The sequence below is a fragment of the Apteryx rowi genome, unplaced genomic scaffold, assembly GCF_003343035.1.
Source record: "Apteryx rowi isolate R43461 unplaced genomic scaffold, aptRow1 scaffold_409, whole genome shotgun sequence".
Taxonomy (NCBI): domain Eukaryota; kingdom Metazoa; phylum Chordata; class Aves; order Apterygiformes; family Apterygidae; genus Apteryx; species Apteryx rowi.
Window position 1 is genome coordinate 583,820 of NW_020450614.1, and position 13,471 is coordinate 597,290.

At 35.4% G+C, this 13,471-nt stretch overlaps 1 protein-coding gene across 9 annotated transcripts in view; it reads left to right on the plus strand.

The window, feature by feature from the left end:
- Positions 1-13,471, plus strand: part of TAPT1 (transmembrane anterior posterior transformation 1) — a 49,879-nt gene that overhangs the window by 16,215 nt on the left and 20,193 nt on the right. For 7 of the 9 annotated variants that reach the window (XM_026075642.1, XM_026075641.1, XM_026075636.1 and 4 more), the window contains 4 exons: positions 6,858-7,020; positions 10,540-10,675; positions 12,971-13,068; positions 13,346-13,415. In XM_026075642.1, coding sequence (XP_025931427.1) covers positions 6,858-7,020; positions 10,540-10,675; positions 12,971-13,068; positions 13,346-13,415 — 467 coding nt within the window. Of the gene's footprint in view, positions 1-4,631; positions 4,662-6,857; positions 7,021-9,679; positions 9,735-10,539; positions 10,676-12,970; positions 13,069-13,345; positions 13,416-13,471 lie in introns of all 9 variants that reach the window. The other 2 variants (XM_026075637.1, XM_026075640.1) reach the window with 2 other exon arrangements.

A 13,471-nucleotide genomic window follows, 5' to 3' on the forward strand; every position in this document is an offset into this window, starting at 1 on the left:
TGTTTTCTGAATTGCAGTTCTTGGCCGCTGCCAGTCAGCGCAGTGTACAAGTTTGCCATGCAGGTCCATGGGGCCAGCTGCCTCGGACGCAGCATGGTAAGCGTCGGGCTGTGCCATCCTCACCTTTTAACTGACCGGACAGAAACAGGATGGTGTAATAGGGAGGTGTAACAGGAAGGCTTGTGTCTTGCTTACTTGTATTAAAGTGAGTAATGAGTTTGTATATTCCTTAAGCATGCAGTTGTATAACTTTATTATTTGGAGGCATAAGGATTTGTTTCAGTGGAGATTCAGTGGAATTTTTGGCAGTTAGCACGCGTAATGGTAAAGGTACCCAAAGACTGAGTAATTTGAATATCTTGTTAAATATGTGCTGTAGAACACTGAAATCCCTGCTTGTGTTTGTGTGTTGTCTTAATTTACTAATTAGTGTTAAACAGTGTCAGAAAGTTTATCTGTAGGCTTCTTCATGGAGGAATATTTGGATTTTCAGTTTGAATTTATGCATATTGAAGGATTATCTTATGTTTAAACAGCTCAGTGTATTTAGTGGAGGTGATAAAGCAAGACAAGATTTTTATATAGCAGATAATGTAAAGAATGGATGACTCTTGCTTTTCTTTCCTATAAACAGACTTTGAAGAAGTTTAATTAAATTTGATTCCTTGGTAGTCTAGTACAGCTAAACTTGAGAATTTGAGGCTTAGCATAATGAAATCACTTGTAAATTTTTTTTTTATTTTTGAGAAGAGCATCTTAGACGGTATGACTTAGAGCAAAAATGTTAGAAGTAATAATGAAATAATGGGAGGAAAAAAAGGAGGTGAAAAGATAGAAATCTTGCATCTTAATAAAGAGCCTTGGAGGACAATGCAAGTACACTGAATCCACTTATTTATTGGCTTGTGATGTGTGGAAGTTATGATTGGAAAGATACTTAGCTGAATAAACAGCCAAATTGTGAAGCAATTCACATAACTCATTTCTAGAATCCAATAAAATATTAGAAGTACTGCATCTTGGACGATGGGCCCTCTAGATATTATCTTTCGAGAGCTAAGTCACACTAAAACAAACATGTTTGTTTAGTTTATTTCTGTTACCTCACTGTATGTCTGGGATAGCTTTGAAGGAAAAGACCCACTGATTATTATAGGAAGATTTTTATTGCTTTATCTTTTATAACAGGAATAATTCAATATAAAATAAAATGGTTGTCATGATGTTCTTTATTTTTATTCTCCTTTTCCACTCACAAGAAAAAAACATAACTAATTTTCATGTGAAATCTTCCCTTCTATATTCTGTCATCCTTCATGCACAACTGTGTGTGTATATATATATATATATATATGTTTATAAATAAAAAGCCAACTTTTTTGAAAGAGGTTGATTTAAGCTGTTTCAGCTTCTCATCTGTTCAGTGTTTTCTGGACTTCCTCAGTAGTTCAGTATTGTCCATTTTTTACCCCTTCGTTCCCTTCCTTCAAGCAAGATTTTGAAAGTAACATCAGAACTTATGCTTTCTATTTCTTGTCCATGTCTGGATCTTTGTATAGTTATCACAGTTTTGGACAATGCTGGCTTTTTTCTTCAATTTTTAAGATTCTCTAGAATTCACTGATGATGAATACAGCATTATCAAATTGTGTGTGATATTAATCAAGAAATTACTTAGTGTTCAAGATTGTTCTGAAAGTATTTTCCAGTGGTGGCATTGAGTGTGAACATAGTTACTGAGTTACTGGTGACAATACATGGAAATATGTATTGAGGAAAAATGACTGCAGAAAATACTGTGCAAAATGAGATCGCTAAGACGTTCTGAGAGTGAGGCATGAAAACACATTGGCCTGTGTGTTCATAAATGTATTAAATAGTTTCATGGGAAGGATGGGACCGATTTGTGACAAATACAGGTTGAACTAGTGTAATTAGTAGGTATATGGAGCCTGATTACATACTAAAACAGTAATGTTCAGTGCTCACAGAACAGTGACTACATCAGTTCATAACTGCAGGCTTTGCAGGTGTTTCTGCATATTTGCCGAAAGGTGACAAATCTGTTAGACTTAATCCTTAATTACTGGATTTCCTTGTCTCTGTGGGAAACAATTATCCCTATCCCATATTATATTCAGAGCCACACCTCCAAATCCTTTTGTAAATGTTATTAACCAAAGCAGAAAAGGATCTTGCTGCAATGGAATGGAACAAGAAATGCTTTTATAGATTTATGAAGTAGTCATAGTTAGTGTCTCTTAATCGGAAGCATGTTAGCTGTAGACTCCAGATTACTTGTCTAGTCAATCTAAAGGGTTTTCTTAAGTGTGTTTAACAAAATAACACTGAAATAGATTTTAAATGCCAAGAGAATCTTGTTCTTTTTCACTTACAAGAAAGCAGTTTCCTGTAGTCTGCCTTTGCAATAATTCCTTGTGCTGGTTATGGCTTTGAAATACCGAGAGTTGAGGCTCTTCTGTCGTCGAACTGAGGAAATTGAAACTATAAGGACATTTTTGTGCATTCTTTTAAAATAAATGTGTTTTGAAAGTTGTCACAATGTTACTGTTGGTTCTGCTTCTCTTGTGGATGACTTACTGCACAACTTTGAATAGAAAATTAATTATTTTTTTAGTTAAAACTTTGAAGACAATCAATGGAATGTTTACTTAAGTTTTTATAGTCCTTCCTTATTACAGACTTATAAGAAACTAAATCAAGTGTCTTTGAAGACTGAAAAGTAAAATTCACTAAATACATTATTTGAATGTACTCTACTCCTTAAAAGCTTGATTCCTGCAAGGCACAGCAATCAGTTGCAGTTGGCTTGACCCTTTGGGGCAGCCTTTGAATTGAACCATAGTGATAGTTATTCAGCTTGTTCTGTACCCAGCATATTTTCAGAATACCTTTGTCTTTGCAGTACGTGGAAAGCTGTCTGTGACTTTGCACCTTTGTATGATAGTATTCTCCGAAGTTAGGTTTCAGAATTGATACCATGTTCAGAAGAGCATTTGTAATCTATTTTTTTAGAGTTTGTCTTCAGCTGTGGTGGTGGTGATTTACTTTGATATGAACTTTTTCTGTGTTAGTTTTACTCAAGAGAGAGGAGCCATACTGCGGAAAATCAACACAAGCAGAAGAGAGTGGTAGGGTTAACAGCACAGAATAACTGTGTCTCTGCTGCGCTGTGGTCTTGAACAGCAGCAGCACTTGAGCCAACTAGCTCAAATGTAAAGCACTAACTCAAGAATAAGATTCCTGTATGTTGAATAATGGAGGTAGCAGTGTGAAAGGCCTTTGAAGAGGAACTGCTGTTGCTTAATATTCCAAGTGGGGGGAGCCACGTGGAAAAGAAACACTTGCTATAGAAGAACTTTTTTTGTTTTTTGTTCTTTTTTTAACAAGAGCTGAACTTGTGGTTGAGCTTTTTCACATCTTTGAACATTATTATGTTAAAGGTTTTCTAGATTAAAAACAAGATCTCAGTCTGTATTGATATGTGGACCTCACAGCATTCTTCCTATGAAAATGTTCCTGAAAGACTGCTGCAGAAACTTCATAAGCATGCTGTGCTTACTAGTGCGTTTCAGCAAGGTGCCATTCTATCATAAAAATTCGTACCTTGCCATACTTTTAAAACTGGGAAGTAGCTGAGCATTATTTGTGTCTCCAGGTTCTTCTCCATTTTCTTTCTTGCATAAATAGTACTAGCCGTGCTTCCTTTGCCATATGTTAGCGTGTGGCCACATTGGTAAGAGTACTGATAGACAAGAAGGGCCATATCTGCTGTGAGGTTATTTTAGTCCCTTTTTGTGGTGCCTCCAGCAGTCCCTAAGGACAATTTGTAGAAGTACTGAGTTTGTGACTGTAGGTCTTCAGAGAAGGAGGTAGAGGACACTGATCACTAGCAGCTCTAAGAAAGTCAATCTTCAGGAATGTTGACGTACATGACTGCTCAACTCTTCTAACAGCAGTTGTGTGTGTGTGTGTTTGTTTTTTAATGGTAATCCTTTTTAATAGACTAGAACTGGACCTGTTATAAGACTTTAGTGCCAGGGAGTGATTGGGAGGCTTGACATATGCTTTGGTTGCATCTTAAATAATGTTAACAATAAGCAATTAATACTAAATAACCTTAATTAGGGACAATATCTGCGTGACTTGTTCTTATAACTCTTCCCTTATGGCCAGGTAGAAGACAGGATACTGGGCTGGGTATACCTCTTCCTGAACTCAGTCAGACTGTTCTTAACTTTTGTAGTGTAAATTAAGCTGGTAATCTGTAAACAGAGTATACATTGTGTTAAAAGCTACTTAACACCAATTATTTTTGAAAACATAAGGCTTTCTTCTGCTCGAACTAGTATTTATGAAATCTTTTCATATGTATTAATCATACAATTTATTGGTGAAACCTGATTACAGTTGCTGATTGTTCAATCTAATAGTTTTAAACTGTGGACATATGAGAAAAGTGAAGGCTTTTGTGGTTTGGTTGCAGTGGGGGGCAGGGAGAAATTTTGTTAACTGCAGCATTCTGCAGCAGTGGAAACCATATACATTTAATCTATATAAACCTAGTAAAGGAATTCCCTTTTATTTAAATACCATACACTTTGTTTCAGGAACACAAATGGAGAGATTTGCTTACTGAGGTAAACTGTTTAAGTTTTATGACAGCAGTTTGTTTCTGTGTGTTGCTTGGTTTCTGTAGTATGTTGTATCACTTTACTAGAGACTCTTTGTGTGGGGGTGTCTCTGCTGATCCATGTCTCTCTACCAAATACTTCTTTCTCTAATGATAAGGGGTTGGCTGGAAGAGTGAAGAAGCCAAGCTCCTGAACAACAATTTCAGATTGAGCTATTTTTCTATATAGTTCAAAGCTCTGGCATTACTGTTGTGGAGTAAAAATATCTTTTTCCAATTTAGCTCAGTCCATGTTGCAGAATGAGTGTTGGTCAGAGGGCTAATGCTGTAATAACTCTTTGAGTACACTTCCAAAAGTGAAGTAGGCTGGAGAAAAGGGAACATGCTGTGTTCTCAGCTTGTGAATAGTTACCATCAGCACAGGCTTGCTTAAATCTGTAAACGTTTTAACGTGTAAATATATTTAAATAAGGATAATCATTTAAAAGTAGTTAAATAGAGTAATAAAGCTTAAAATGTAATTTTTGAGTGGAGAGGGTGCATTTTTTTGTTCTGTAAGAAGAGAATAGTCATAGGTTCTTTAGATAATAGGTGAATATTGGAAGTGCTAGAAAGTGCAGACTTTCAGCTTTTCTTGTCTAGAAATCAAGGTGCTTCAGTTAAAACTCAGCTTGTGGGAAAAATGGAAGAAACTTCACTGAAACTTAATGTCAAGGACTGTCTGAAAAAATGTTGTGACATGGTTGGTTTACTGTTACTTGATGGCTTTTGAAAAGTGAGATAGGATGAGAAAGCCACCCTAAAGAGTTCTGGTGTGCTGGACTAGGTTGAATTCTACTATTCTAATAGAATAGTAGTTCTAATACAGAGATTATACAGAAAGTGTGTATTAAATGTAGTGGTTACACTGATCAAAATACACAACTGTAGATCTAGGAGTCCTGGAACCTTTCTTACTCTCATACTTCTAGAATGAATATAATATACTTGCCCATTATAGAATTAAACTCAGCGTGGTTCCCTGGATACTGTGATGTGATGTATGATTCGATTGTGTGCTTTGAAATTTTCTCCTTTTGAATGGAAGGCACCAAAGAAACCCAAAGTACAACTTTCCTGCTAGTGCAAATGATGCTGTACTTAAATAGGATGTGAATCATGTACCTGGGATTTTTGACTCATGTCCACAAGGCCTCTAAAATGTCTTGACTCCTGGAGGCCATTCTAAACTTTTTCTCCAAACACATTACCAGGTTTTGGGAGCATTGTCTCATCTCTGTGCTTAAGTATACAGAAATTTAAAGTTCATAATTTATATTCTGCTAATTAGTTGCAACTTCAGTGAAAGCCTTTCAGTGTATATTAAAAAAATACATGTAATAGAAATTATTTCTGTATTTTGATATTTAATTCTCAAATAACCCTTTGATTTAATTTGAAGACTTTTAAAATGCTTAGCATGCTACTAATACTAAATAACTAAGAGTGAGCATTGACAGGTAAATATTGCTTACAGTTACATTATGCCTGATGTGATGGCTGGTGTTGTGGCAGTTGAGGTAAAGCCACATGCTTTCCGTAGTTTTAGTTTATGTGATTAAATTGTGTAATGATTCAGTTAGTCTTTTCAGTTATCCCTGGCACTACAGATAGAAAACTTCATTGCTTCAGGATCAACCTCAAGCTCTGTAAAATTCTGTTGAGGATGCTGCAGGCTGAAAAGAGATATGGAATTGCACTGTTCATAACCCATTTCTCAGCATCTGATCAATTATACTGAGTTTGAAGATGCCTGCTTCATTTTCTTTTCTTTTGGATAAGTCAAACATTTTTGTAACTGAGGAAGTCAAATTGATAAGCAGAACTGGCTGGAAAAGGGAAGGTGATTTAAAAGCCAAAGGGCATTCATGCAGAAGGTTCTTACCAAGCAGAGCTCTTACCCAACAAATACAAAATATTAACTAAATGGATGTGGCTTTGGCAATTGAGAGAAGATGATCCCGTTAACAAGTGTGATCTATAAATTTGTCTCATAGTGTAGGGTGTTCCATATGTTTTGGGAAGTGAGGGGGAGGGGAAGAGTCAGTAGTAAGCTGCATAATATTCTTGATTAACAGCTTCTGTAAATTCATGTTGGCTTGATGACACTTCTATTTTGTGAGTATGTGACATTTAGTGGAACTTTCTGCACTTTGTATTTTAGTGATAGACGTTTGCTGCAACCTGCTCAGGTATGTGACATTCTCAAAGGAGTTATACTGGTCATCTGCTACTTCATGATGCACTATGTTGACTACTCTATGATGTATCATCTGATAAGGGGACAGTCTGTCATAAAGCTCTACATCATCTATAACATGCTTGAGGTAAGAATGTTGGTATCAAAGTGTCAAGCATGCTTTTTTCAGGATATCTAAAATATTGTGGTGTTAGAATATTTGTACAGTATTTAAAATTTGGCCCGTCTCTCATTCTCACAAATGCACACACATCCCCATTATATTAAATGTAAATGTAGTATAACAGACAAGTTAATGAAAAAATAAATTTTGTAGATCCTGTTTCATATTACATATTGTCTGTAGTTCATTGATCAATTCAGTTGAATGAGAACTGAGAAATGGGAAGGGAAGAAGAAATATCTTAAACTGAAATGTAAGAAATCAAATGTATGGGTTCAAAAACTCATTGAGACAAACAAACTGTTGATTTGAAACAGTGAGAAGATTTTGAGAACAGAGAAGGAAGATGGTAGAAGACATGGAATTTGCATTTTTTAAACCCTTCATTATGGAATTATACCTTTCCTTATAAACAAGAACATACAAATTACTGCTTAACTTCTCTCAGTCCTGGCTGTCAGACAGAAGCCTGAGTACATAAGTAATAAGTTAGATGAATGTAGAGAAACAAGAAAAGGAAATATCTGGTTTGGGAGGTAAGATAAAGAGAAGTCCTGGGAAAAACTTAACTACTTCTAGCTTGTTATTAATGTAAAACATTAGATTTTATTTCCACTCTTGTGATCAGTAATTCACAAAGTAAATGATGTCTTTGGTAGGCTTTTTATGGCTACAGTCTTATCTCAGACCTGCAAACAAAGGACATGTTAGTGATACAACCTCTTAAAAGGACTCAGTCACAGCTGTGTACAAGAGTTACTCTACCAGTGATTCAGGATCTCTGAATAATCTATTAATCTGTGTTTGAGCATCTGTGGTACCTTTGCTTGAAGTCTACTAAAACTGAGCTACACCTTGTGCATAATCTAAATGTTTTGTCTAAAGACACTTGTTTTTCCTCATGAGAAATGATAATATTTAATAAGGAACAGACTTCATACCCTACATGAAGCAAATGTCATACAAGCCACCTCATTTTTTTTAATCATAATAGTTTTGTTTCTTTTGCATGTTTTTCAGCAAATCTAAAATTAAAAATATTAAATTGGCACTGAGTTATTGTGTGGATTGTAGTTCTGTAGGGAACATTTTCTCTCTCTCTCTCTCTCTCTCTCTCTCTCTTCCCCCCCCCCCTTAATCTAAGAGATTATCATTCTGCAAATAAATCCAAGTGCTCAAAATAGTAATTTCTTTTTATTTCAAGAAGACTTCAAGTCACTTCTGTAAATGCCAAGGAAGTACAGCACTACATACTTCATAATTTGAAAACAGACTGCAGTGTTTTCAGTGGAAGGCACCCACCATTCTCTTTCAAATGGAGAGAAGTTGAATTTCTTTGCTACATTTAGCAAAACCAGAGGTGTTTCTCAGCTAAAGTACTACATGAGTTTCCTCTCTTAACTTGGGAGCAGGAAAGAAGGAAGTCTCTTACTGCTCAGTTACTATAGTTATTAGATTTACATTAGACTTCGAAGTTGAAAGCTGGAAACAGTACTTAATTTCCTTGGTCAGTTATGAAACCCTGCATACCAAACGAGAGGGCATGGGTTGTGGAGTGTTTTTTGGGGGGGTTTTTTGTTTGTTTTGTTGGGTTTTTTTTGTCTCCCTTGAAAGGATAGGTTGCAGCTGCACTATTGGTAGCAAATGACATGGTGTCCCACTGAAAAATTTGGTTGAAAGTCTGCTTTCAACAGTTTGAATATTGCCTTGTTGAGACTGCTTCAGTGAATTTTGTTATAAATGCTTGTTACTAATGCAAGAAATAAGCTTTTTTTTAGAACATGTTAAATATGCATTTTCTTAAAATAATAAACTTTACACTTTCACAAATTGTCAAACTAGGATTTTTTTTTATTTTTTATTTTTAATTTAGTTAAATTACTGACTGAGATGTTTACAATGTCCTAATGTTTTCGGCTCTTGATAGGTCCAGAGGGTATTGTCCTGGACAGATTTAAAGGAATGCAAAATCTTCAAATTATGTGCTGAATGCTCCAGATAGCCAGGCTAAGGAGAGCATTCAGCACAATTGGCTTAAATGGCACTTCTCTTTTTTTAGATTCAGACCCACCGGCTCCTGCTCCTTGTGAAGCCCCAGTGTGCGTTATGCTGGTGACAGCACTCACCATGGAATTCTGCTGGAGCCTGGAGCCGGCATGTAGGGTTTAGGTAAGTCACATTTGGAAAAGCAATCAACAATATTGTGTAGTGGGTTTTAATATATTCTATCCCATTGAATAAGAAACAGAATTGTTAAAATGAAAAGGAAAACAAACCCACCATTTTTACCTATTAAAACCCTCACAATATTGTGGACAAACTTACCAAACTCTGTAAGCATTCTGTAGTGGGTGTTACCACACCAGCTATGGTTAGTTGGTGGTTAATCACAATGAGCAGGAACCAAAGAATGCAGACTACCTCAACTCACAAAATGTAAAAGCCGAAAACTATGCCGTTGTAAATATCATTTGAACTAACATTTTTGACCTTCAGATTTATGGTAATTCATCAGCTCATGGCTTAGTTCATTTTAATGTATAGATTATGTTTAGAGTAGCAGGTTGTAGTGCAGGTCGAGGCATTCAGTAAAATTATTTTTATTCATTTTTTCATATCTTAGGAAATCTCAGTGAATGTTGACTTGAAAAAGTTAAAGCATATGATTTCTCTCTGCAGTATCCTTACATTTAAAACTGTTAATTAGCAAAGCCAGGAAATAATTAAATCTGGTTACTTATGTTGTCCTGTGAATTTATTTTCTAGATAATATGGTATGGTTCAGTTTTTACAGTTACATCTTATACTCAGTTCTATTTTGCTACTTGCTGTTTTAACATATCTAAAACTGTTTTTCTCTTGTAAAAAGACAGTCAGAGGAAACATCACTTGTTTGTGTTTATTAAGTAGAGGTGATGAGTTTGTCATACTTAATTATTTCAATTTGATTGGTTTTGTAAGCAGATAAAGATTGCTCTTATTTTAGCTGGACATGTGCTTTGTAATGCAGAGTTGATTTTTAGTGGTTTTTTTTCCCTGTTGTCTTATGCAGCTTAAATTTAATATTACCAAACTTGAACATGTAGGAATAAAAAAAAAAAGTGCTTCACAGCCTTTCCTCTTAATGATCTTCAGCTTTACGTGATTGCTAATTATGGAGTGTTGAGAACTGGTGGAATTCCATTTGACCTTTCTTGCTGTGGTACTGAGTTACCAACTTGGTTTGCTGTCCATGTTTTTCCTATCTTTAGCATTACCACTGTCTAGGTTTTTTCCTACTTGCTGCATATATTCTTTGGATTACACGTTGGATGTTTGTAGTTTTTCCAAACTAACTTTCCCTTTTGGCAACAAGAAATGAAAAAGATGTGAAATTCATTTATTTATTTATTTTTAGGTAGGGGTGTATTATGGTGGAATATTCAAGTGTCTTAAAGGAAAAGAAACATTGCTTTTAGGAAGTAAAAAGATCTTCTTGTTTAGGTGGCAGATCGTCTGTTTTCTTCATTTGGACAAGATATTTTGGATGCTCTGTATTGGACAGCTACAGAACCTAAGGAGAGAAAAAGAGCTCATATAGGTGTGATTCCTCACTTCTTCATGGCAGTGCTTTATGTCTGTATCCTTTTTTCTTCAACAAATTACAAAACTTTCTAGATTAAAAAATTATACAGTAATTGTTTTGAATTATTTTTTTAAATATATTTGACAAACCTATTATATTCCTGAATTAATGTTCATTTACTTTCAAAATAAATTGCCACTGCTATGTTTAAAAAAAAACAAAAAAAACTTTTACCTGCTTTAAAAAAAAAAGAAAATCCTTTGTAGTGGTATTCTACTGTAGTAGTAGACAACTTTACTAATACCTGAAGTATAGTAAATAGAAGACAGTAGCTGGATATTTTTAGAAACTTAATTCTGTTTTGTGCTAAATATTTTTTGGGTCACAGGAGGTGTTGAAGCCAGTGGATTTGTTATTTAGTGGAATGTTATAACCATCTAGCTTGAAAGTATTTTCTTGAAAGTGTAGCAACTTTAATGCTTGCATGCTTTCTTCTTGTTAGCTTCTAATTTGTCTAAAGTGATTATAATAGGATGCCAGCAGAACTGCCTAATTCTCAGTGTGAGGACCAAGCTGTCTTTTGTGGGGGGGGGGGTGGATATTTGTAGGCTTTTTTATACAATTTGGATACTTCCCTTCTTTCAGCAAAAAGGGAACTAATTGCCTCATATTTAGCATAAATATAGGTCAGTCTTGTTTTCATCTTTAACTGCCAAAGCAACAATAACCAATGGTTGTAGGGGTAGACTGGAGCATATACAGATGAGAATGAGTTATGAGGTGTTTGAACTTTAAAAGCCTGTCTTGCATCGGCTCTTAGCAGTGCTCAGGCTTGTCAGCACTGCTTTCCACTGACTCGGAACCAGTTCGAGTTATGTGACACAAGATGACCACGGTTCAGTAAACAAACAAGGCAAAGTGCATTAAACAAACAAACAAGGGGAAGTTCATTACTCCTAATTATGCATTGGATGAAGCAATAAAGTAGTGCAAGGCTTTGATATCTTCAGATAATCTTAACAGCAGTTCATTTACTAGGTGCACAGAACACTGACTACTTTACTGTGATAATACAAATGGCAGCTTCCTTGTTTCTCTGATAGCTGATATTTCAGTGATTGGGCTAACCGTCTGTATATCTGTTTGCAGCAAACATGATCAAATATACTGAGTTTGATCCTGGAGCATTTGGAGTCAGGGCTTTGTAAAGAGCTCCTGTCAGAATTCAGTGGTCAGGTTAGCTAAAATTTTGCCTGTAGAGATAATATGGAGTCCTTAAGGAAAAGCAAGTGAGAGATTAATTTGATATTACCATGAGACTTGTTCCATTAAACATGCTCTCTTGGGCTGTGTCTACATTAGTAAGTGGTGCTCATAAAATGGATTGGTAGAGATCAGTTAATGCTGAGGCCTTAATGTCTGCACTGTATATGTTTGTTCAGGAGGCAGAAGTTTCTTCAGACTCGTCCTAACCTGGTCGGTCCCATAAACCGTTAGTGGTTGGAGGACGTATTTTGGTTTAGTTTTCTCTGCAAGGAATATGACTTTTTTTTGTACTCAGAACCACTTCATGATGTGAACCAAAGAATGGTAAATACAGACAACTGGGAAATTAGCTTCAACAGGTCATTTAACTCATTTAAGTTGGTGGGTAAGAGTAGGTATGTGAAGACCAAATACATACTACTTAGAGATGCCCAGGCTTCAGCAGCTGGAGAATATGCTTACTATAGTAAAGTGCATGAAGGGACAAACACATACTAATAAGGAACTCTAACTAGTTTGCAGTGAAGTAACCTTAAGGTGAACTGATAAAGATGGCCTGTAAAGAAAAACATAGTCTGATAGATGTGGTGATAAATCTAGAATTGCTGTGCCTTCCCCTGTTTTCTGTGAAATCCCAATGCTATTCCTTTATCTCAAAATTTTTTTTCTTCAGTGTATATTGCTATTTCTCCTTTCTGATGCCATCGAGCTCTTTTAGAACAGGAAAACTTAACATAGTTATTACATGTTATAAAGCACTCTGGGTACACTATACGTGCTGCAGAGCTGGAACAAATATAGCATGTATGTATGAATGTTAGAACAGAAATATTCTTGTGTTGAGCTAGTTTTCTATCATATACTGGATGAGGTCTCAAACTTACTGAAGTAATGCAGAATTTTACTCAAAGATTTAAGTGCTGTCTTACTGCAAATCTAGGTTGATAGGGAGATAGAGAAACTTTTTTCTTATTAGGAATTTTGGAAACAAAGTAGGAAATCTGGGATTTGATGCCATTTAATTAATACTGCTGTGCATAAAAATCATTTCCAAATATGCTTCCTTAACCTTGTTATCTACAGTCCTGCATGCCATTCTTATAATGGTTCAAGCAACAACCCTTAATGTGGCCTTCAACTCCCACAATAAATCATTGCTTACCATCATGATGTCCAATAATGTAAGTATGGCATGAGTTTAACAGCTCTGAATATTATTGTGCTACATAAATAAATGCAAGAGTTGAAATACCTGTATGCCATGCTTCCGCATCACTTTGTTCTGTGGCATATATTTGCATAGAGTGTGGAGGAGCTTTATTTTATAGTCGCTCTAAATTTTTTTCAACATTCTTCATCTTAGTGTATCATATTGCATATTTTTCATAATCTTTGTCTGATTAGTTTACACTGGTTTGTTACCAATAAGAACTAACCAACTGTTTTTAAAAATTGCAGTTTGTTGAAATAAAAGGAAGTGTTTTCAAGAAGTTTGAGAAGAACAATCTTTTTCAAATGTCAAATAGCGGTATGTATAGCTATGCTAAACAGAGGACAATGAAATAAGAAACTGATTTTTTTAGT